Here is a 24,851-nt window from a genome sequence, read left to right as displayed (position 1 = left end):
TATCTCTGTATCATTAAATAAATGGGTATTAATGATAGGACATCGACATATTCATGGCTTAGACTTTTTTGAAGTATATCTTACGGTACAATTATACATTCTGAACCTGCAAACACCAGAATTTTTCTTGCAGAAAATGCTATGATTTCACCTCAAGAGCTGGTTTGCGTAGCAGCTTTCTACAAATACTTCTAAATAATGATGTTAATCCACCTTATCCTAAATCAGGATATTCATTCAATTACTCCGGTTGGTTTGGCTCTGGTCATGTCTATATGCAGCCTGATTATGCTCAAGTTAGCAGAATTGAGATGTTCGCTGATTAAAACAGATAGGCAACATGATATTTTTAAGTGCAAAAATTCCACAATAACAAAAGCAACAGCTCTCATCGTGCCTCAGAATCGTTGTACCATCGAGGACATTTAATATTTAATGTTTAATATTCTTTCTTAGTGCATTCAGAAAGCCATAGAAGGTATGAATCACTCCTTTGGCATTGGCTGGGAAACTTTGTCAATTTCCAGCAAATAATTAAGAAGAATTCAAATAAGTATGACAAAGGAGATTTTATGTCTAGTAATGAGGTTTCAGTAGTCTAATCAAATATGCTTTTATTACACAGCCGTGTTTTGAATGCAAACCCTAGCCTGCCACATCTTTCTCACCCCTGCAACCAGGCTCTTTTTTGGGCTGTATGCAGTCTGACACAAAAGCAAAACTCTCACCTTCTAGAAATCGGGTAAAATGGGTCCATTACCACTTGTTTGCATTTAACACAGGGGCATACAACAGCACAGGGCAATAGGGGCCATTGCCACTTGATGATGTAAACCCTGTAATGCAGCTTTGGAAACATCCCCTTCTGCAAGACGTTGAAAAACCTCGAAATGGAGCATCGGAGGCGGTGACAGAGCTGATACATATGTATCAGAATGAGTTTATAATTATAATTTCATTTGAAGGACTCATTATTCCTGCAGCATTTCCTGCATTCAAACTGTCTGCTGGGGTGCATTATGCCTGCCTGTGTTTCACCACAGAAGCTGTGGAGTGGCAGCAGGGCTAGAAAAAAGGGATAGAGAGGACAGCCTGTCTTTTTCCTTCCTCTTGATGGTGTCCAGAGGAATAAATGCATTTACTCTGAAAGACTATTTGAAAAGGTGGGCCAGACAGGCAGGGCTGAGGTCACCCTGCATTCTGTGTTCCCAGTCAAGCTCATTCAAATTATCATCCAGGGAAAAAGTCAAATAAAATAGAGCTGCCCTCCTGTATATGACTGTAGGTATGCTATGCCTGTGGTGGAAATTGTGGCTGTGAAGGTGGGGAAGGGAAACAAGCACCCACAGGGTGCAAGAAAAAGATAAAGGCACTTTGTGATTTGGCTTGTACACACACAGTGGAGATGAATAGTGCCCCTAAATCTCTTTCTGATCAGGGCCACAGTGTGAAGCCAGACCCTATAAAATTTTACCATTCCTTCAGATATTTACTTGGCAAAGATGGGATCAAGTATCTTGCCAGTGTGGGCAGGATTTCAGCCTGCTCAGCCACAGCAACAGTGAAGATCTAAGACCTGCTTTCACTTGAGGGATGACTTGCTCTTGCTCAAACCCTGCATATTGCTCAGCCGCCGCTTAATTCCAATTAAATTAAAAGCTGCCAAAGGGCAACAAAACCTCTCAGTGTTTCTAATTTCACACTAAACACTGTGTCCTTCCTTCAGGGTTTTCAGCAAAGGAACGATGTTTTAACAACTTTGCAAATGCTAGAGGAGAAAACAAGGATGTGACCAAAATAGGCTCCACTCTACAGGCACAAGGTCCACAGGGCAAAGCCCAAGCTCCTGGGGATGGACCAGGCTGGCACACACATTCATTGGCATAACGATTCTACTTATTCCAGAAGCCTTCAGCTCAGCTAAGGGAGGAAAAGGAAGGGTGTCTTGAATTTTGAACTCCTTTTTCTCTGAAGAGTGGAGATTGTGCTCCTACCTCACTGATCAATTTGCAATGATTCTCTGGGGGCCTTGTTAATAACACTTGAAAAATAAGTGATATTCTGTATATTGCATTCCTTTTCCTTCCTTAGGTATCAGTTCATGGTTTCCTCAGGAAAGTAGCCCTGCTCAGCTGCATGGAACTCGCTCTTTGAGACTGCCTTGCAGGACAAAATATGACTAAAATTTAACCAAGTGAACTGAAAAAAATTTTAACATTTTGGCCTGTGTTGCTGAGTATGTGCTAGTAACACTACACAGTGCAGGTGTGAGCAGACAACACATTTCCTTTGCTAAAGTAACCCACTTAAGAAGAGCTAGTATTATCCCAACAGTGACTATTAGGGTTAGACACGGGCTAATTAAAAACCCATGCAGCTGGGGTCTAGTCAGCATTAATAATTAGTTGTATCTGTTTCCACCACCTTCCATCCCCCACCTCCATCTTGTTTCCTCCTCTTACAAAAAAAAAGAAAATAGTAATCTCTGTGCATGTATGTAATTACAGGAAACATAATGCATTATTAATGTACTAATGTGGCTGCAGCAGACAGAAAGTTCAGGTTTACTGCTTACCAGTGTAGAGGTAAGTTGTAGCTACTGGCAACAGTCAGCTCACTGGTGCATTAGGTAATGAGAGAGTTTCCAGGAGTGCCAACTGAAGTGGTTAAATAATACCAACTATTTGGAAAAGGTGCAGAAGGTGGAAGGAATGATGGCTCTGAATCTATCACTGAGGCAGACAACTGTGGACAACCTGTAAGAATTATTCCAGGAACAATTAACTTGCGACAACAAGGTTGTGCATTTTCTTTGATCCACGAATGTGATTATGTTCAAAAGCAATTACACAAGTTGGAAGTCTCCAGAGGATGGGCAGAGAGGAAACAGATACAGATACAGTACCATGAGACAAAGCACCCCAAGTAAAGATCTTTACCAAGCCCTTTTCCTATCAAAACAGCAGTGTTCACAGTGAGCTGGAAAAAGGGCATACATGTCCTGCAATTTCAAGGAATATCAGAAAGGTCAGGCCAGAAGTGCTCATTTCCTGGCACACTGAACAATGATCTATGATTACAGACATGTATCTGTCAAGCTGGTATATATATATTAATGCTTAAGAAATGCCTTTCAGATTTCTGGACAATATATTATGCTGCACAGAAATATGGATACAGAGCCAGAACTGAAATGAAGGCTTAGAACAGCAGAAAAACAGAGTGTACTTTGAATAAGTAATAAAGTTACAGATTAGATGCATGGATTAATGTCACAGAAATTAATTCAGACCTGCTCTCCCAGCAGGACGCCTCTGTGCAGTCTCAACCTGAGTCACAATTTCTTTTTTCCCCTCCTCAAGGCGTTCCTTTTTTTTTTTTGTACAGAATTTGTTACACTCAATAAAGTGTCCGAATGTAAAAACTGTAAAAAGCAGCACGGAGCTGTCCTAAAGCTGAAGAGTCAGAAGCTTCTCCCACAGGCTGCTGATGTATCTCACAGATTTCAGGGATACACCAAAGAACCTCTACAAGTAGGGTCCCTTCCTAGTAGGTCAGAGGGGAGGACCCTGGTCTGCACCCGAAACCAAAGTGACAGCATAAAACTTGGCACACGCAAGGCTAAATCTCTGTTATCCCAGATCACTTGCATGTTACTGAACAAGTGCTGCAAGAGGGTTGTCATGACACCTACCATTTGGGTTGTGGCCCCTCACTTCACCCTGCTGTCCATCAGAGCCTCCCTAGTAGCTTCCTGCCAACAAGGAGCTACTGTTTGTTCTTCCCACAAGCTGGGCACAAGGGAGATCAGGGTAAAAACCGCTGCATTCCTGCCTTTGTGGACGACTTTCTATGGTTTGAGTGGCAACAGTTAACTATAACCTTTTCAGCTACCCACTGCCATTGACTGTTTCCATACTGAGGACAGGCTTTTTAATACGGCTGTGGGGAACTGTACTCAGATGACACGGAGAAATCCTCTGGTAATTATTTGCGCTAATCCTATTAGGAAAGAAAGGCTTTCAATTGCTAAAGCAACAAAAAAACCCTTTCAGAGAAGGAGCCCACCACTTCAAATTAAATCAACGCCCCCTTCCAGTCCAGGATAACCTGATTATTATTGTACATAAGAAAAGTTGTGCTAACTGAAATGAAAAAATGTTTAACATTTTAAGAAGTTTTTTTTCAATTTATTTTTAGAATGCATTTGAAATGCCTACAAATTCAAAAGACACCACTCTACTTCCCTGCATGTATTTTATTTGTGCTGTACTAGTCCACAGCTCTACTTGTATATTTTTCAAATAGGAGACTTTTACAGCATGACATAGTTTTATGAGGATTTTGTCTATGCTCCAAATTTATGCTACAAGAGAGGACAATTTATGTTCCTGAAATTTGCTGTTATTTTAATGCTGTGGTAGCATGACAGTGGTAGAGTTAACTCTTTCATGTGCTCATCAGAAATTCAGCTAGAGTGTTTAAAATGACAGTAACTTGATTCATTGAGCAATAAGAGTAATTATTCCTCTATGGCTACCAGCCAAACAAGCAATCTTTTAATAAGGCATGTGCAGTCACGGCATTTCCTTTATGAGGGAGGAAAAAGAAATAGAAGCCAGCTAAAAAAAAAAATAAAATAAAGGTACCCAGGCACTTAAAACGGGCCTAATTTGGTATACAGGCATACCCTCCCATGTGGCTTTGAGCACCTCAGCTCCCTCATCTCACACCTGCATCTGTGCATGTCTGAAGGTGCTCCTCCATTTGTTGTCCTAGAGGGATCTGGATGAACCAGGATGGCTCCTCACATCCTTTTACCATGACAGACTTCATCCAAGGCGTTAACAGCAGCTTTTGGGTTTATTTTAAAATAACCTAACGTGGCGACCCCTTTTCTACCCATTGGGAGTCTTCTCTCTCTCCTGAGAGCACACTTTCAATACTGTCATGGCAAGACTGTTTCAGGAAGAACTTCCAAGTTCCTCTTGCTGAAGGAAGTCTCCAGCTTTGCAGAAAATGACAATATGTTTTTCACACCAGAGAGATGAATGTCACTGATGTTTTTTTTGAAGACTTTGTGGACAGAGGAGAGACAGAGGAGTGAATACTATCTCTTCATAGAATAGTTGATGGTGGTTTCATGCCTTTTTTTTTTTTTTTTTGGTGCCTCCTTATAACTCTGAGAAGGTGCTGAGGATCTAGGAGATGGACATAGCCACAGAAAACTTCTCATGCTCCATCTTAGTCATCTACATAATGCTGGCTGGCTGTCTTACCATCAGCACACGATCGTGGAACAGCCTTTAGTAACTGCTTGGACTAATCCTGGTGGGAAATAAGTTTAGTTTTGAGGCATCTAAAGTCTTTCTGGGCATTCACTGAGGTGTCTGCACATGTGTTTCAGAATTCATGGTTTGTTCCCTCAGGAGCCAAGTGCTGGTCTGAGATTCCCAGCCTGTAATGTACACTCATACTAGTCCTAAGGCATGTGCTTAAGGTTGCTCAGGAACTCTTTCCTCTGATCAGTGTCTTGCTAACCTCCAATTGCTAGGCTATCTGTCTTTTTTGAGCACAAGAATGTGTCCTTGTAATACATTTTTGCATTTGCAGATGTACAACATCCCCCAGGTAAAGGATTTAGAAAAATCTAAGCAGGATTGTGTATGTATTAAAGACTCTTCGAAAGAGAAAGACAGTGTTTGATGCCTTAGTAGCAGCACCAAGTTGTGTTCACCCTGAGCAGGAGTGTAAAAACACAGGAGAACGAGGCAGATGCTTTGAGGGACCTCTCTCCATTTATTTAGCAAGGAGCTGCAAGACTTCTTAACAGCCTCTCACATGATGAAAACATAGCAAATATTTTCGTAAGTGGAGGGAAATATTTTCCTAAGTGGTGAGAGAATGTGAGAATATCTATTAAAAACTACGATCACCTCAGAAATACATTACTGCTGCCAGTAATTAATGCATGAGTTATAAAAGTCAAGCAACTAACTTGGATCCTGTCTTCTTTTGTACAGCTTTCTTTCTAGCTGAGATCAAACACATTGTTTAGTGAATCGATCCCTTTCCCCTTCCCCACAAGCATTCCTATTTAAACACATACATTTGCTCGTAGTAACATTATGCATCATGTCTGAAACTGACATGATCATGGAAATTCCCAAAGGAACCTGCAGCAGGGCTCATGTTACTCTTGCTGCACAGGAAATGCAACTGTTCTTACTCATCCTTCCTCTGTAATGAAGAGTCAGATTCATTGCCTCGCTGTGCTGAGGAGGAAATTGCTGCATAATCTCCTTTCATGGCTAGACAATCCCCTCTTTCCAAAGCAGGCTAAGCATGCAAATTCTCCAGACATATTTGATGAATTTCTAATCACAGTGGGTGAAACGACAGGGCAAGGGTGACTGCCAGTGACAGAAGCCTTGTGCTGGCTCCCTGATGAAGACATTGTTTTCCTCGTATGTTCACCCACGTATTAATTGTGGGTGATACATACTAATTGTATCTGCTCTGGGACAAATAAACCATGATCTGGTCAAACTGTGGCCAGTTGGCCAGTCTTAATATCAGTTAGAAGTCTTGAAAAGACTGACACGCAGATCCTTCTCAGCACTTCACATGGATTGCAAAATGAGACCCCCAAGATCTCCCAGTTTACGATCTTACATCACCAGCACTGTGAAGGGAGTGCCTTCAGCCAGTCAGGATGTTCCTCTCCATCTCCTGAGCAAAGAGAAGGACCTCTGTGGCCTGCAAAGAGCAGGTCAAGTTATGCTTTTACAGCCTGTCGGTGATTTTATAGCCCTCAACGACTACATTTTCCTGTATGGGGAACAGAAACATTTCCCTTTTCCATGTAGAAACAAAAGAAAAAAATATTTGTCACTGAGAATTTGCTTAATCCCCATTCAGGTCAAGTTCTTAAAGAAATTTTGAGAAAAGGATTGATAGTTGCATGGAAAATAGGAACATGCATCCCTTTCCTGCACTAACAAAACCAAATGCTTCTTATGTTAGGGTTAGTAAGCCTCATGCTTTAGCACATATGCCAGTAGTTAATCACAAAAGGGCAAGGATGACATTTTCTAGGTATTACAACAAGTACACAGTTTTCCATGAGGAAAACTGTGCACCTTCCTCTCCCTTTTTGGCCTTGCCCACAGTCAGTGGGCACTAATGAGTAACACGCTGACATGCAAACTGGAGACATGTATTTGATAGGTGGACCACAACACGGATTTGGGGTTGGCTGGATGGTCACACTCAAAGAGTTGCAGGCGATGGCTCGATGTCCAAGTGGGGACCAACGACAAGTGGTGTCCCTCAGGGGTCGGTGCTGGAACAGGTGTGGTTTAACATCTTTGCTGCTGACAGGGACAGTGGGATCAAGGGCACCCCCAGCAAGTCTGTTGGTGACACCAAGCTGTGTGATGCAGTTGCCACAGCGGAGGGAAGGGATGCCATCCACAGGGACCTGGACAGGCTGGAGAGGTGGGTCTGGGTGAACCTCACCAAGTTCAACAAGGCCAAGTGCAAGGTCCTGCACCTGGGCTGGGGCAACCCAAAGCACAAATACAGGCTGGGAGGAGAATAGATTGAGACTAGCCCTGAGGAGAAGGAGCTGGGGGTACTTATGGACAAAAAGCTCAACATGAGCTGGCAACATGCACTTGCAGCCCAGAAAGCCGACTGCATGCTGCACTGCATCAGAAGAGATGTGACCAGCAGGTCAAGGGAGGTGACTCTCCCCCTCTGCTCTGCTCTCATGGGACCCCACCTGAAGTACTGCATCCAGCTCTAGGGCTCCAACACAAGGAAGACATGGACCTGTTGGAGCGAGTCCAGAGAAGAGACACTAAGTTGATCACAGGACTGGAGCACCAATCCTGTGAAGACAGGCTGAGAGAGTTGGGGCTGTTCAGCCTGGAGAAGACTCCAGGGAGACCTTACAGCAGCCTTTGAGTATGTAAAGTGGGTCTACAAGAAGGCTAAAAAGGGACTCCTTACAAGGGCATGTGAAAGGACAAGGGGGGATGGTCTTAAGATGAAAAAGGAAGGGTTTAGATTAGATATCAGGAAGAAATTCTTTACTATGAGAGTGGTGAGGCACTGCCACAGGTTGCCCAGAGAAGCTGTGGATGGTCCATCCCTGGAAGTTCTCAGGGGTTCTGAGCAACCTGGTCTAGTGAAAAGTGTCCCTGGCCATGGAAGGGGGGTTGGAACTACATGATCTTTAAGGTCCCTTCCAATCTAAAGCACTCTATGATTTTATATTCTGGCAGTCTCTATCCCCACATCAGTCATGTGCTACACTATTCAAGGTGTCTGAAATGGCATGTCACTCCAATCACAATATTTATGTGGCTTGCTCCTGTAGTTGTTTGCAGTTGATGTAGATAAAGGAGGATGAGGAGATGGTCGCAGACCAAAAGAATACTACACTCCATTTAGTGGCTTGAGGTTTAATCACCTGTCATCCCTGACTACCCTGGGTCTATAAGGTGGGAGAAGCCCCCTTTGAAAGTCATAGGCCACTGGTGGCCTCACACTGAGGAACCTAATCCAAGGCATAACGAGATGGTATGTTTGCTATGGAAGAGTGAGAGAGAGCTGAAGCCAACAGCAAAACAAGATTACAGAAGAGACAAGACTCCCCATAAACCTGAGATGGTATGTTTGCTATGGAAGAGTGAGAGAGAGCTGAAGCCAACAACAAAACAAGATTACAGAAGAGACAAGACCCCCCTAACTAGAGCAAAATAGGAGTCAGAGTGAGTTCCCTCTCATGGTCACAGCTTAGGAGGAAAATCATTTAGCAGAGGCATCATCTTTTTGTTGTCCCATCGGCACCCATTGCTGCCTGAGACAGGACACAGGGCTTGGTGGGTACTGGGGCTGGCCAGCCTGCCTGCTGATGCATATTTCTGGCTGTGCTGCTTCCCCATCCTCTGTGAGCATGGGCTGGCAGCAGAAATTCTGCCCTGCAACAAATGCTGCTTTCCAGAACAGGTCAGCTACCCCTTCTTTCTGTGACCAGGTGGAGGAGGTACAGCAGCATGACTGCTTCACATGTGGTTGTTCGACTGGCTGACAGCTGGGAGTCTTGTTCAAGATATTTCAGTTTTGACAGGTGCCACTGTGTGCAGAGACTGTGCTCAAAATTATTTGGAATGACTATTTTATGCAGAGCTACTGAAGGCCAAGACCTGATCATGACTGGGACTGAGTAAAAAATAGTCCTCAGAGATCAGAAAAGCAGAGTTCTTTAAAAACTCACTGGACCCTTATTAGTCAGTGTTTCTTATAAATGCTGTAATGTACTTCGCCATGCTGAGAATTTCCTGTGATAACAAAAGGGGAGATGCCAAGAATATGGCAGTGTTTAAGAAGTGAGCAGTGAGATCTGATTGAGACAGAGGCTAAGCAGAAGTGCCAGCTCATACACGCATGCGTTCTTCTGCTTTCTGCTTAGACTAGCCTTTCCCGCACTCCACCACCCCTTCCATGCTAGGATACAGCAGATGAACTCAAGAACAGCAAGTCTAAATAAGTGATAACCAGTTCTCTGCTTGCCTCCCATTTCAGTTAGCTGATGCCTATTTCTTTTTCAAAAGCTTTTCTAAGAATACCTTTTTTCCTTAAGGAATTCTCAAATTTTTCAGCAATCATGTGCCAGCTGTAGCTAATATGTTTCTACTAGAGCTACCCGTGCCACATCTTGTTCTGAAAATTTTATAATAGTCAAAATACTTGACTTAACTCTTTTTGATTTTTTTTTTCCTCCATCCAGAGAAAGTTCTTCATCCAGTACTTCATACATGACACTTCTGGGTTGCTGTGAATGGCAGTCTCATATTGTAGGAGATATTTACAGATAATAAAAGCTATTCCTCAGGATGGAGCATCATCCAGAGAAACAGATTCTCATCAAATTAAAAGGAAAGAATCCCTCCTCTGTATACAGCCTTCCTTATTGACCATCTGCTAATGGTGCCCATGTGTGTATGAAATTCATTTGCACATTTAAATTGAAAAGCTCCATTTGCTCAGCTTGCCTATAACTGTGCTCTCTTGCTGGGGTGAATATTAGGTCTGTGATGCATGCATATTATCCAGTGAAGATATAATTGCAAATGCAATCCACATCCAATTATCTAGAGTTTTACTGCGTCTCTTCTACACATAACTCAGGCAGTAAGTACAACAACGCATATTAGCTCTCCAGGTGTGTGTTTGGCTGGAAGGATTAGTAAGATCCTGGCATCTAACTCTTGATCTTGAAAGTGTAATTGACTCATGGTGTTGCTGCCAACATGAGAAGTCACTTACACATGTGACACAGGATACAGACATGGATAAGACACCAAGGGTCCTGTGCCTCCAACAGAAAGGTGTAACTGGACAGGTTAAGGTAAACAGTCCCTAAGCCATGCCTCATTTCCTCTCCTCTACCTCCAGGAAGGCATTTCACCAGTGCACAGTCCAAATGTGCTGGCTGAACACACGTGGAGAGGATTTCAGACTTGTGTTACCTCTTGTGAAGCTTGGGATTGATCTGCTGGTCTTAGCTATCACAGCTACATTGGCATGACTATAGTCCACCAGAAAAGATACGGAATCTGTGTTCACAGCATTCCTTCCCTGGACCTAATCTCAACCTCCTCCCTCCGAAGTGACAAATATTTAAAGGAGCCACAAGCACCTACTCCACAGATGCAGCTCTCCTAATCACCAGGAGCAGCATCTGATTCAGAGCTCATGACACCAGAGAACTGAAGCTCCAGTTCCTCATCAAGACAGATTGACAGGCATTTGAATGAGTTGCATCACTGCTCAAGGCAATTCTTCATCCTTCCTGCAACAGTAGTGTTTAAGATTCTTCTGGCCTCTCGCAGTCTCTGAGATAACTGTTATACTACTGTCTGTCAAGTATTAGTTGCCACCATGTCAGCTAATGGGTTTTGTGTAGATCATTAAAATATTCAAGAACTATGCATAGCCTGCAGCTTGTTTTAAGCCAAATATTTCCCTAGTGGGAAATGGAAGGAAAGAGCCATTCCAGGGAAATAATGAAAGTCATACTAACAGTATAAAAAGTATAGAGCAAGATTAGACTCCAAACCTATTTCACTGTGTGTCCTGTGGAATCACTCCATGTTTGTATTGCTTTAAATAACATAAAATATTAAGGAATTCAAAACAATCAAGGTTAGTTTTGGACTTTCTTAGAATGGGAAAAAGCAGGGGAGGTGGCATTTAATCAGGCAAAAGCACCAGACATTTAAACCTACTGTTCTTTCAGAACAATAACTAAACTGCTGAACTAATGCCCCACGGCACTGGACACCAGTGCTTGAGAACTTACAAGAGACTTTTAGCTGCAACTGAAAGATCATTCTCTCTCTATAAAAACACAGACATTTCAAACAAATAAAAGCACATGTGGTTAGCTCACTTCTAATTTGAGAAGACCAGAAAAAAACATTCTGCCGCTGGCAATTTATGCCACGACTGGCAGCAGTAGATCTAATGAGTAGCTTTCTACAATGTAGGTAGCACTTGCTTTCACAGCTATATATCTGTGTGCAAATTGTGTGCTACTGAAAAAACACCTTTGTAATTCTTACAAGTAATATTACAAAGGCTTATCCTTTCCTTTTAGAAACCAACCATTGCAGTAATGCTCCTCATCAAACTTGCTGACATTTTGGAAAGCTCATCTAAACACCTGTCAGACACTTGACTGTGTTATTAAGAATCATGTTTTGGATCATTGTGAATATTACCAGAAAGATATCAGTAGTAGAGTTCAGATTCCACTTCACAAACCTCAGAAAAATAATGACTGTATTCAATTCTGAAGCATTATTACCACCCCATGTATAAATGGTAAACTTTTAGATAAGCTCAGTGGCACATGGCATTTGTAAAGGCTTCAGGCTGTAAAATTGTGTCTAGTCAAATCCTTCCTCACTCAACATCAATTCTGAACATTTATAGCTCTGCAGCAAGGACCTTTTCTGCACTGAATAAACAAAACAGAAACAAATGGACAAACAAACGAGCCAAATGCTCAAGGTTCAGAAAACAGTTGTCTTCTCTGTTGGCTTGGACTGGAGTGTAGTAGGTGGTGTCTCATCTCTCTGTTAAAAAGCAGTGGCTGTGGTTGCTAAACTCTGGGGGGCTGGGCTGTAATGCCAGTTGCTCTTTGCCCCACAAGTACATTGGGAAGGCTGGGGCTGAATAGACAGCCTCTGATATTCCAACATTGCTCAATAGTAAAGGGGATAGATCATGCTCTCAGTCCAAGGACAGGTGTGGCTAGGCTACATCTACATCACATAACACTTCACTGTGTCTCTGCCCTTCATTAAAAATGATTTACACTTGTCTTCTTCCAGTTCTCAGTGTCTAAATTGAGGAAAGGCTGTGTCTTAGCCCACCCAAGTGGTGTTTTAATGGTATTCACATGGCTTTATGATTGATTCCCTCTGATATAGTTAAAGGAACATGAGGGTGTTTGGGGATTGCAGCTTTTGTTGGGATGTTATGGGAGAATTGATTAGAGTGAAAGGAGCTGGGCTGGGAGGGGAGCTGGGCTGGGAGGGCGGCACCCTTGCTGGCTCCTGGTCAGGGTCTCAATGCTCTTAATCCTTCATATTGTACTTCGGTGTCTTGAAAATTAGTAGCTGGCATGACCCAAAATGACACAAGAAAACATGTTAATGATGAAATAGGCAAACACTGCTCTAGCACTCCATCTCAGTCCTCAGCCTCACTCTGCTTAGCACCCTAGGTTTAGCCTTTGTGATCATCCATCGTAAATTAGAAATGCTCCATGCTATTTTAGCTTGCAAACAGAACTGATGTAGTTTGGAAATTGGAAGGCTGTGGAAAAATTTCCTCCCATGAAAAAGCAGATCCCCATAGAACGGAAAATTTGGAATTACTTTGCCAAAGGATCTCAGATAGCTGGATACTGTGAATAATATAAACTAATAAGATCTATGAGCTGTGTATATCCATAATGAAGCTGAAATGACTAGCCTGAAGAGTGGGCAGTCAGGAAAAGAAAATCTTGTGAAGAAATCTAAGAGCCTTTTTATACATATATAGTCACTGAAAGAAAATACTGGTATCCATCAGACACGATTCATAAATGACAATTGCTCCAGGGCAGAGTTTTCTTTTCAAAAAACAAAGAGTGGGTGTTTTGTTGTACTTGCTATGCATTTCCATGCTACAGCAGATGCAACTCAAAGTTACTGACCAGCTGGCTACTGCAAAATATTTAGGAAGATGCAAACCTAGAAAGAAGATCACATTGTAGAAGGCTTCTCTGTTATTGCTGCAGTGACTTCAGTGAATTGCAGTGAATTGCAGCAATTTCTTCTCCTCTCTGTACAGGGGAAGAATGTCAAGAATAGCAGAAACCATTAAGAACCTGAGGGAACATTTTGATAATGAAAGTCACAGGAGATACAACTTTCCCATTTTGCATCCAATTAGAAGAGGTTACCAAAAGGCAATTTAGAAGAGACGTGGACATGAAGGATAGGATAATAATCTCTTCCCAAGGGTTTATCTTGGCTCCCACTGCACTATTACAATACTGGTAGAATAGGAACATGAAAGAAGAGTATTGTTTTTAATTTTCCTGATAGGAACTGCTATAGTCTAAATTGAGTCTCAGCTATAGAGTACCACTGTGTTTGTGGAGAAGCTAATAAGGGGACACAGTGATGGCTCTTCAAAGCCATGCATCCATGAAAAGGTCATATTTGTGTGTACAGTACTCTGCCTATAGCTTTTGAAATATCACTTCTGTAATGCAGCTTACATTTTCTAAGAAGTAAATAGGAATTTATCAAGGGGTTATTCTGAAGGAAATGGAAGCATTCACTTTGCAAGTTATTCTAAAAATAATGTACTTTTCTGCTCATCTTCTGTTCATTTACTGCTGTGTTACCCTCTGCTTTCATCTTCCAGAAACTGATCCAATCAAACACTGAGGCACTTCCAGTTGTTAAATATGGTATGGGCTCCCTGGATTCCTCCTCAAGAATCAAAAGAACCTTGGAGAACAGGAAGATAACTCAGAGGAGTATCTTCCCTTCCTCCCTTGCTCTCTAAGAAACTTTGTTCCCTCTTCCTAGACAACAGCAACTGCCTTTGTGATTGACCAGAGCTGCCCAAATTGGAAGCTCAGCATGAAAATAAAGCATTGGACCCAGCCTCTTGTCTCCTTTGTATTTCATTAATTTTGTGGTTTTGCTTTGTCACAGATGTCTGCTGCCAGACCACGAACTTGAAACAGCCTTTTATGGACCAGGGCCCTGATGTGCCACAGGGTGTTTCAATTTACAGCCAGTGCAGCCCAAGATCTCCCCTGGGAGAACGTGGACTAGAAAGCCCAGAACACTCCATCTGAGGAAGCCTGCTGTGTGTGCCTCTCTGTCAAAGGGAGCCCAGCAAGTCTTCAGGCATGATGGGGTAATTCTAATATGGTAACTCAAATTCCCTTTGGGATTACTCTCTCTGTTGGAACCTTTCCCTCCAAAGCTGAAACAACAGAAACTCCACCTCCAAAAACAAGAAAGTGAGCTGTCATCATGTCTTTCTGAGAATGGAAGGGTCTTCTGAGGAGCACAAAGGAACTTGCATAGCTAATCTCTCCTGGGGTTAACACAATACAGTACCTCAGGGTAAAGTCTCTTTGGGGGTAGGTATTGTGTGGACAATGGGTGGAAGATAAGGAGATGAAGAGAATATCTGGATTATAGGGGTAGATTGGGAACTGCCTATTGTATTAAAATACAAATGCTATTCTGTACCCATGCACATGTTCATAAACACTCACTCTGAGCTCCTTGGCTCCTTCATGCTTTCGTACAAGCACTGACATTCTTGATTTCAGCGTGGATAATGACATTAAATAGATGCATGTTTCTGTCAAGGTCACATATTCTATTTTGTCCACAGATCTCTGCCCAGATGGTACGACTGCCTGTTGTGTACCTTTATTCAGCAAGAACTACCTCTGTGACTCAGAAGAGGGAAGATTTTGAGAAGGCTGATCCATTACCACAAAGTGTGTTCATAATTACTACCCAGAAAGGGTACAGCCAGGAGGGAACAGGAGTCCTTGAGCACCTGTTTTTGTCACAGTGACAGTGCCAGGGCTGTCGTCACCTGGAAGACACAGTGACCCAACCACCAAGGTCAAAACACCAACACATCCCTCTACTACAAGCTTATGTCCTCCAGTATAGCAGAGGCTATGCTGGCAAATCAGAAAGATGCTCGTTTTGGTCTCAGGTGGGAGATAGTACATGTCACTTCAGCAGTGTATGAAGAAGAAGTCAGAGAGGCACAAACTAATGCTCTCTTAGAAAAGAATTTGCCATGATTTGACCATCTGGAAGGACTTCAAAGAAACCAGGCCTTACTAGCAGCCCCTTGAAGACAGATTCCCGTATGACTTGTGGGATGTCAGAAACGGAGGTCCTGACATAGCCAGGGTTCCTGAGGAAAGGTAGGGTTGGCTCTGAAATCCAGCTGAGGAAGAAATTAACACTTTTGGACAGCTACCTTGTTGTGAGAGGCTCCCCCACTCCACCAGTGAGGACACATGCAGTTTTTAAAAATACCTTTTTCCTGAAAGACAGGCAGAGTATCTGTTAGAACTTTGGACAGAAGGAGATGATCCACAACATGTTAAAGGCAATGAGAGATGACCTTGTGAAGTTCCTTCAGAAATGTTACAAACAACAGAAACATGAGAAGTAGATTTTGTGACTTGTATTCCGTCAGAGTAGACGGTCACATGTTTCATGTTCTTTTTTATGGTGTAATCCATGACCTCAGGAAAGCAAATCTTGAAATAAACAGATCCAAACTGTTGCCTTCACACTTACATACATATACTTTATACTCATACGTGTATGCATGTTTATACATAAACTACTATTGCCTCCTCATATACAAATGCTGAGGAAAATGTTAGCCTTACAGATTTATTCTTACACAAATGTACAGATATTTGTGTAATAAGCCAATGTCCTTAAAACCCTTTCACTCTGGCAGCTGTATTTAAGCTATATAAACTGTTGCACTTATTCCTTTGATGTCAGCTTCTTCCAATTTTAGCACTGCTTATACCCATCATTGCCTTTTACCTCCCTGACCACCTTGAAGAAAAAACAGAAAGAAGAAACCCCAGCACAAAAAAGAATTTACTCTTTTCTAGTGGTGTTGTCTCAGAATTACGATGTACAAATTTCTCAATGGAGCAGCCTAATGCAGCTGAGGTTCTCAGTGACAACCCAAGTTCTCTTTCAGAGCAAGACTGGGAGATGAAGAATGCAGCTACAGAAAACCCTGGGATATCAAGTGGTTTGAAACAGAAATTTCGTGCCACGCCAGCTTTAGATTGGGAATCATACAAAAGATTGAAAGCTCTGTCTCTTTGGAAATGTTACCTATTCACATGAATTTGCCCTATCTGTGAAATTTAACTACAGGAAACAGGATTTGCCATGCCAGATCAAATCATAAATGTACTGAAATTACCACTGCATCACCCACTGTCATTCATACCCACTGTGGAGAATGAAACTGCAACATACTGTGGTAGGTTTTAACAAGGAACTGATGTGTCTTCACTACTGCTCTTTCGGTAGCATTTCACTGACTAGTAGCTTTAAACTTATTCTACAGTAAACAAGAACTAATTGTCTGACCCTGCCATTACTCACGCACTGTGTCCTTAGAACAAAGCAAAATGTTCTCTCCGGAGATAATTATTCAGAAAAACAAACCCACTGAAATAGTAAAGCAAAACACACAAGCTGGCATAGGGTTTTCCTTTGACCCACTGTCCCACCAAGGCAATCAGGTATATGGCTTTCTTGAGAAAGCAGCCTTTCAATCCATGCAAGGGATGAGTTAAATGCTGACAGTTGAAGGTGTCAGACTAATTTATTACAAGACCAGGAGCTGGGAGTCCTGCTGTGCTAGCATAAGTGGAACCTGAGTAATTGCCTTCACCATCTGAATTCCCTCAGCTTTGTCAACTGGTTACAGTATTCTCCTCTTACCATCCTGCCCCAGGTGACTCTACCCAGTTACTATCTCGTAAAAAATTGTGCTCTTTCACCCCAGAATAGCTGCATTTCAGAAATTGCTGAGCTGTCACCAATGCATTTAGATTTTAATACAAAACACTGATTCAGGTTTGTATGATTCTGAAAACTTAAAGAGGTCTTCTGTCAATTATAACATAAATAAATACAGGGGAAGAGGTTTGGGCTCACATTAGGAGATGAAAGAAAGCAGAATTTAGCAGAAACTTAACTTGCTTGTTAAGATTTTAGGACACAGATTATTTACTGGCCAGGTTGCTTGCTTCATATGTGCAAAAATGTTCCCATTAAAAATATTCTGTAAACCAATGACCCTCACATCATGTCGTATAAAAGGTTTTATTGTTCGGCATGGAACACTTTTATCAAAGCAGTTCAGTACTGTACTTGAGAAAATGTGACAGGCAAAAAGTCTTTCTGTGCTTCCTTTCTGTGTGCTGTACCTGGTCTCCATTTAATATGCAGGTTGGAATCTGTTATTGCACGATGAGAAGATGAAGTGTTAGGAAAGTGCCTTGCTGTGCCAGGCTTGGAGCTTGTAAGTTAATAACTCCGGAAAGAAGAGATGATCAGTTCAAACTGGCACATTTTTTATCCAACTAATCCTTCTTTTTAAAATTTCTGTGCAGGTTTTAGAGGCCAGCATGAGAGTCTGTAGGTAAATTAGTCTGAAGTAATCTGAAGTTGGACAGATGACAAGCACTGGATCTTTCTCTCCAGTCAAAAGCTCAACAAACTTGCTCTGTACTCCTCTGAAAAGAGAAGCCACAGCCAAGGTGGGATCAGCCTTCTACCTGTTCTTTATCCATATTCTTGCCTCCAGCTGGCCATCATATCAACCTGCTAGATGATGGACAGGAGGGTGCACGCTGCAGAGAATATGCTCCGAGCCATCCAGTGCCACGGCTGCTGGCTCACCATCTTGCACAAGCAAACAAATGTGAACTGAGAATCCTGGTATAAGACAATCAGATCTGAAACATGAATACGTGCAGAGCCCTGGCTGTTCGATGGAGGAACTGCCTCCACAGACATTTTAGGGAGCAGCCCTTAGTGCGCAGCACAAACCAGCATGACGGTAATGTTGCAAGGTGCAACTAGGCAAACACTTCCATCTGTGATGAAGAGTCTGACACACACTCCCACAGGCTCTGTCTCTGTGCAACCACCTCTTCATTTTCTACTGTGAACAGTGCCCAGCTTTTGACTCAGCTTAGCCCTCAGAGCACAGGTTTCCAAACTGCTGTTGTCCATAGAACCAGTAAACCAAGTTGTGGAATCACTCTTGGTCTCTACATCCGTACTGTGCTGCTGGTGGTTCCCACACAACAGGAATTGTAGTTATTGCAGGCAGCCCATATCCCACCACTTCCCTTCTCCTCTCTTGCACCATACAAATCTTCCTGTACAATACCTCCACCAGAAGGCTGTGTGCAGTGCTGATGATTTTAACCTAGGAAAGCTGATTGCCTCTTAATTTTTTTCCATGTATCTTATAACTTACAAACAAGAATGCAAGTTTTGGGACCAACTTTCTAAAGAAAAGGAAAGCTGCCATATGTATGCTATCGGGGTGAGAAGCCAAGATTCCTTTAACAAGTCCCAGGAGAGCAAAAAAGACCACCACAATTTTGTTCTCTAGCCTTGAATATATAGTTGACTGAACCAATAAACCCAAGGCATTAGGGTGAAGTTTCAGATTTACTTTTTCCACTGCAACTCCTCAGCAGAAGAAAGTCATAGGGTCATAAGGCACCTGTTTCAGATCACTGCAGTCCTAGGAAACAAGGGATGGAAAAACCTCTTCCATCCCCAAATATTTCTGATGAGCTTAAGAGTGGCCTCTGCAGTCCTTTGCAGTGAGAGCACACAGGGCTACAACTGCTGTTGTTTCGTTCACTTCATTGAGCAGGAAAAAGCGTATCACAGAGAGCTTCATCATGAAGGAAAATGAAAGTTGTAACTTAAGGCATGTAGCAACAAGACAAGGGGGAATGGCTTTACACTGAGAGAGACTAGGTTTAGACTAATATTGAGAAGAAATTCTTTACTGTGAGGGTGGTGAGGCACTACCACAGGTTGCCCAAGTAAGTTGTGAATGCCCCATCCCTGAGAGTTGTTCAAGGAAAAGTTGGATGGAGCTTTGAGCAACCTGGTGTAGCGTGAAGTGTCCCTGCTCATGGCAAAGGGGTTGGAACCAGGTGATCCTTAAGGTCCCTTCTGACCCAAACCATTCTATGATTCTATGGTTACACAGAAGAAAATAAATATATATGAAAAAATCCTAGGGCTGGAGTAGAAGAGAAAGTGGGAAGTATTTCTACCTGCGAGGGGTAGCAGTAGCAATCAGTGCCACTAAGTCTCACACTATGAAACAGGACACAAAAGCATGAATTTTCTTCCTCCTCCCTTGGATTACTGACCCTTCAACCAGATCACCAGTCCTTTATGTGAAACTCAGAATGCGTCATAGGCTTTCCTTTCTCCTTTATTTAAGAATGGAGGTCCACGCTCTCAAAATGATCTGGATTTTGAGGAGTGTAGGTATATGTGCACATAAAAGGGTAGGGACCTTCAGTTTTGTAAGACACTCCACAGCTGATGTCTCAGAGATGGGAATTTAAAAAACTTTCAGATCTCTGAATATCTGTCTGTCACTGGAACTCCCAAAAAAGCAAAGCATGACACATGTCTGCTCTCTCATGAAAGCTCTGGGGAAGAGAGCCTACTGAATCACTCTGCTGTTCCCAGGTCTTTCCCAGTGTCTGGCCAACAGTGACAGTGCTGGCATGTTCTCTGAACATCTGCTATTGTCTGAGAAGTGGAAGGAAACAGTTTATTTTATCTCCTGTGGCTGTTACAAGATTGACAGTGACAAGTGTGAAATGGACATGTCCCACTGAAATTCAGAAAAGAAAAGCCCTAAGGAACTTTAGAGTAAGTACAGGGACTCAATTCCCTCATTACTCTGTGGAGAGATATTCACATCTGTTAGCAATAAACATTGGCTCCCTCCTGCTTTTCCTAACCAGAATAGGCAGCAATATCCAATTTTGCCCTCTCTCTTACATTACTTATTTTAGTGACTTGATAAGTACTAATCCCGCTACACATCAATGCTAATGAGAACAGAATGGAGAGAAATTACTGTTTTAAATTGCTCCAGGAATTATTCCTTCCTACCCTGCTGTTAAGCATCAAAGGGAAAAGGAGGCCAAAACTAGCTCTTCTCACCTTGCTGGCAGAAAGTTTTTTGAATAAGCTATCAAATTTCTGTAATTTAACACACACTTAAAACTAATCAGCCTAATAACTGTGAAGAAAATCCACAAAAATCCAGAGATATGGCTTTGACCATTCCTCCTGGTGCTGTTACAGTAGCTATTAAATGTGAGTTAAAGGCATTAATGTACAGTTTGCTATAAAGTACACACCATATTCTATAGCATCACTGAAACTGTAAGGATATTTTGGACCATTGGTCTATCTCACCGGCCATCCTATTCCTAGCAGCCAGGGAAAGGTTAATACCCTACCTCCCACAACCCTGCTACCTCACACTGTGTGAAGTGACCTTCCTGACTGCTCAAAACCAGCCTGGGTATATGGTAGATTTGCCTCTACTAAAGATCTGGAAGGCTCTTCTTGATGGTTCTCAAGGGTGAAAATGTATAGGATGATGGCTGTAATGCATGATTCCTTGGGAAGAATCACTACAGAGGAAGAAAAGAGACGCTTTCCTCACTGGTGCCCCTGTGTGCTCCTGAGATAAGCAGAGACACAACCTCTCTTTCCCAGGCAGGGGAACCATTTCTGTTTCTCTGTCTCAGCTGAGGGAAGACACACACAAAGATGTCTTCACTTTCAGGACAAAGAGCCCAAGGTACTGTGACATGCATGGAGGCAAAGGAAACTGTTTGAAGACATATATTGTCAGGGAAGGGAATTCCAGGTAGGAAACACTTGTGAAGTTTCCTCCTCCTTTGCCCTACCCAAATGTACATTTTGGCCTTTCTGAAGGAAGGTGTTTAGGTCTCAGTACACAAAGGAGAATACGTCTCTGAGAGTTTTAATAATACAAAAAAATAACAGTTGCCCCTGTAGTGCAGAAATCCCACCCAGTCACTCCTGATCTCTCAACACAGGTTTAGATAGAAGCACATTTTTGTTGCTGAGCTAGTAAATGAGAACTGTATTTGAGGTCTTGCCAGCAATAATTTAAACAACTTGTATATACTTACAGGAGGAAGTGTTTGTTCCTTCTGTTGAAGACAGTATCCTAGGTATGGGTTCTGTAAGAAGTAACAATAAAGTTGTAAGAGTACAGCCATAGCTACAGTATTCTATTGGAGGAGCCCAAGCATCTTCTCCCAGTAGAGCTTTCTTTTTTCTTTTTTTTTTTTTTTCCCTTAGTAGTCAAAAACCCAACAAAGCAGAGAAAAAAAAATGAGATAGCTTGAGAAAGCAAAGAACTTCAAAGTTGGTTCAGCATGTCCTAGGCACACTGTGAATAATCAATTACAGCAAAAATGCTCCATAGTCCTGGGAGGGAAGGCCAGGAGAAAACTGGCAAAGAGAGAGTAAAATTTTCAGCTGTTTGTGACAGCAACAGAGGAAAGTGGAAAGCAGTAGGTCTTGAAGCTCCACATGCTGACCCAGAAAGCACTAATTTGTTATCTTCTTCTCACATAACTTCAAATGAACATTCAGGCATTCAGATCTATCACAACTATGGTTAAGGACCTCTGTGGCTTGAAAGAGAGGAGGATCCACGAGTGTCACCACCTCTGCAGAGAGCTGTAGATGGAAGGGAGAGCGGCACACATTCCAGACCAAAATGGGAGACAGCACCAGCCCCAAAGTGGTTACAAAGAAAGGAAAAACGAGCATTCTCAAGATGGTAAATAATCTTGTAGGACAGTTGAAGGAAACAGACCTCAACACAAATCACACAAAGGAAGCACTCAGAAAAGTTTACAGAAGAAGCAAGTAGCCTAAAGCTAGGTCTGAACCTCATGAACTGTAGGAACCTGAATCATGCAGCAAATCAGAGCCATGCACTTGGGTGGCTTCATGGGCTTTCACTGTCTAGCAAGTTATATGGTGTCATGCATGAATAAAGAATTTAAGATTAGGCTTGAGAAGTACTATGAATCAGAAGTAAGGATTTGAAGAGAGAGCACTTTGCCTAAGGTGACAATGTGACATGCCAGCGTGGTGAGGGGAAGAAGGAAGTACAGGTGGCTAACAGCCAGCTTGTGGATCCTAGGGAGCAGGTCAGGCATACTGCAGGCTCTGAAGTGAAACCTTGAATTTGTCATGCCATGCAGAGAAGAGGAATGTGTTGCCTGATCAAGTCTGGTTTTAGGTAGGGTAAAACCCCTCTTAGAAACTAAGACTGAAGCAATACTTCAAGAGACCTAGCTCCTGGCAATTTAAACACCAGCATTTCACAACAGTCTATCTTCAATTAAAGAAGAAACAAACCAATAACTTATTTTCACTTGCAAGAACTAGAAAGAAAAGGATCAGCAGTGCCCCAAACCCCAGACATTATTAGTTAGCAGGAAACTCATGTAGTAGTAAAGAAAGCTGGCATGATCTGGACCCAGGGCTGGGAGAGAACAGCAGGAAAAACAGCACCTGTCTGGGTTTGGGAGTAAGCAGGTGCAGCCACATATTGAAGACCTACTCAGAGGTCCACAAGAAGACCTCAATAAGCCACCAGTGAACATACTGCTTTTTCCTCTCCTTCAGGACAACTTGGCATGAAATCTGCCAGTGCAGCTACTCATCAGGAATGCAGCCAGCCTTTTGATCATCCCAGCTTCCTCCCCTCCAGCGGCACAACAGCAGTAAAGAGGAGAACAGTACTTAACAGCAGGCACTGGAAGGGGCATAAGCAGGGAAAGAGACCACTCAAGAACAAGAACTTTAGTTCATGGGAAAGAAGGTAGCAAAGTGCAGAGACTGCATTCTTGCTGCACAAGGCAGAAGACAAGGCAAGCCCAGCGGAGTCAGTGACCAGCGTGTCACCTTTTTTGAACAAAAATGGTTCCAATGGTTACAAGACACTTGCTATTAGCTATGTGATCTCATACATATCCAGTGAAGCACCAGTGACAGGTCCCACTGAGAACATGAAAGAATATGGGCACATCCAATGTCTCTTCTGTCAGGTAGCAGTGCCAAAATTTCAGAAGTAGGTCGCCACACACGCAGATGCATCAAAGGAAAGGCTGCAGGCATGCTAAATGCAAAATCTGGCAATCACACTGTTTTCCTTGATCTAGCCTACAAACACTGTCATTTCACACTCAAACCTGTCTCTGCCAGACATAGCTTTCCCAAAAAAGCTAGCAGGACCCCAGCCTCTTTGCCAAGGAGGGTATAAGCGCATCTTGTAAATCCTTGGGCTGCTCAACTTACACTCGTCTATCTGCAGCTTCCTCAGCCAAACTCAGTGGTAGAGACAACTGCTTGTACTGTGGCCATGTATAAAGTAACTACCAGTTAAAACAATGAAAGTGGTTTCTCACTGGGGTCAGTTCTGAGATTAACTCTGGAGATACGCAATCCATAACTGCAAGTAGGATGCTGAAAGCAGATTCCACCAGCCTGAAAGGAAACCACCTGGAGTAGGCTCCTAGCGTGTCAAGGCAGCTTCAAAAGTTGTTAAACTACCTTCAGTGAGTTACCTGTCTACATTCACAGACCCTGCAGAGCTGTCAGGAATTGTACGAAGAGCCTTGAGGAACAGAGCAGTCTAGGCAACAGACTTTCTTGAGGACACATTCATATCTCTGTACAGTCCGCAAATTCACATGTGGCTGCTAGGATTTGCAGGAGCAGCAAGTGCTTTTTTGAAATACAATTCCTAACAACTGTAGGCCAAGTTATCTTCCTCAAAACAGCCCCAGGATATTAAAAAGTGTGATTTACCCTTCTTCATTCATATCTCAGTCCCTGAAGCAGCTCGAATACGCAAGGCGATACACAGACACTGAGCTGCTGAATGTAGACGAATTGTTCTCTACTATGAAGGAGCTGTTTCGGAGCTGCAGAAGCAGTTTCAAGAAGAAATGAAGAGAAAGAGACAGAAAGACTTCGTTAATTCAACTTACGTGAAGAAGTTTTTGTCCCTTCTGTTGATACTGGTATCTTGCTGGTGCTCTCTGGAAAAGACAAGAGGCAACAAGAAGTTATAATGTGGTGTCAGAGGATCCTCTAACAGCATTCAGCTCCAAGAATGGACAAGGTAAAGAAGAAAAAGTTGTCCGAAGAGGCAAGTTTAAATCCTGCTTCAGTGGGCAGAGGCTTCCATCAGACACCCGCTTGCAAGTTTTCTTTTGAGGAAAAAAACAAAAAATGGTAGTGCCTACTAGTAGAACTGAAGAAAAAAATGCCAGTTTCTTCTGAAAGAAGCCAGTTGTTCAATCTCTCCTTTTCCTCTGGGAATAACTGATCAGTGGCAACAGGAGAAATCACGCAGATGGCTCCGTTTCTGGAAGTCGTCAGTGAGTATTCACTCCTTATGCTTCTAGGCAGTTAAATTTTGCAAAGACATGTTCCTGTTCATATCACTTGAAATGCTGGTGAGTACAATAAAGTCACTTGACACTTCAGAGAAATCTTCTAAGTCACACATGCAAACCTTGTTCCTCATGGACTGCTGGGCCTCTGTGATGGAAATGAAAC

At 42.6% G+C, this 24,851-nt stretch overlaps 1 protein-coding gene across 6 annotated transcripts in view; it reads right to left on the bottom strand.

Annotated features, from left to right (window-relative positions):
• Positions 1 to 24,851, bottom strand: part of NRG1 (neuregulin 1) — a 451,521-nt gene that overhangs the window by 114,269 nt on the left and 312,401 nt on the right. For 2 of the 6 annotated variants that reach the window (XM_051777556.1, XM_051777555.1), the window contains 2 exons: positions 24,278 to 24,328; positions 21,395 to 21,445 (listed from right to left, as the gene is read on the bottom strand). The exons of 3 other annotated variants lie outside the window; for them this stretch is intronic. In XM_051777556.1, the coding sequence (XP_051633516.1) occupies positions 21,395 to 21,445; positions 24,278 to 24,328 (102 nt within the window). The remainder of the gene's footprint in view (positions 1 to 21,394; positions 21,446 to 24,277; positions 24,329 to 24,851) is intronic. One more of the 6 variants, XM_051777557.1, reaches the window with a different exon arrangement.

Source organism: Manacus candei, unplaced genomic scaffold (assembly GCF_025592945.1).
Source record: "Manacus candei isolate 608988 ecotype Guabito, Panama unplaced genomic scaffold, ASM2559294v1 h1tg000010l, whole genome shotgun sequence".
In the NCBI taxonomy this organism is placed as follows: Eukaryota; Metazoa; Chordata; class Aves; order Passeriformes; family Pipridae; genus Manacus; species Manacus candei.
The sequence above is the reverse complement of the archived record's forward strand: the minus strand, read 5'-3'. Positions and strand labels throughout refer to the sequence as shown.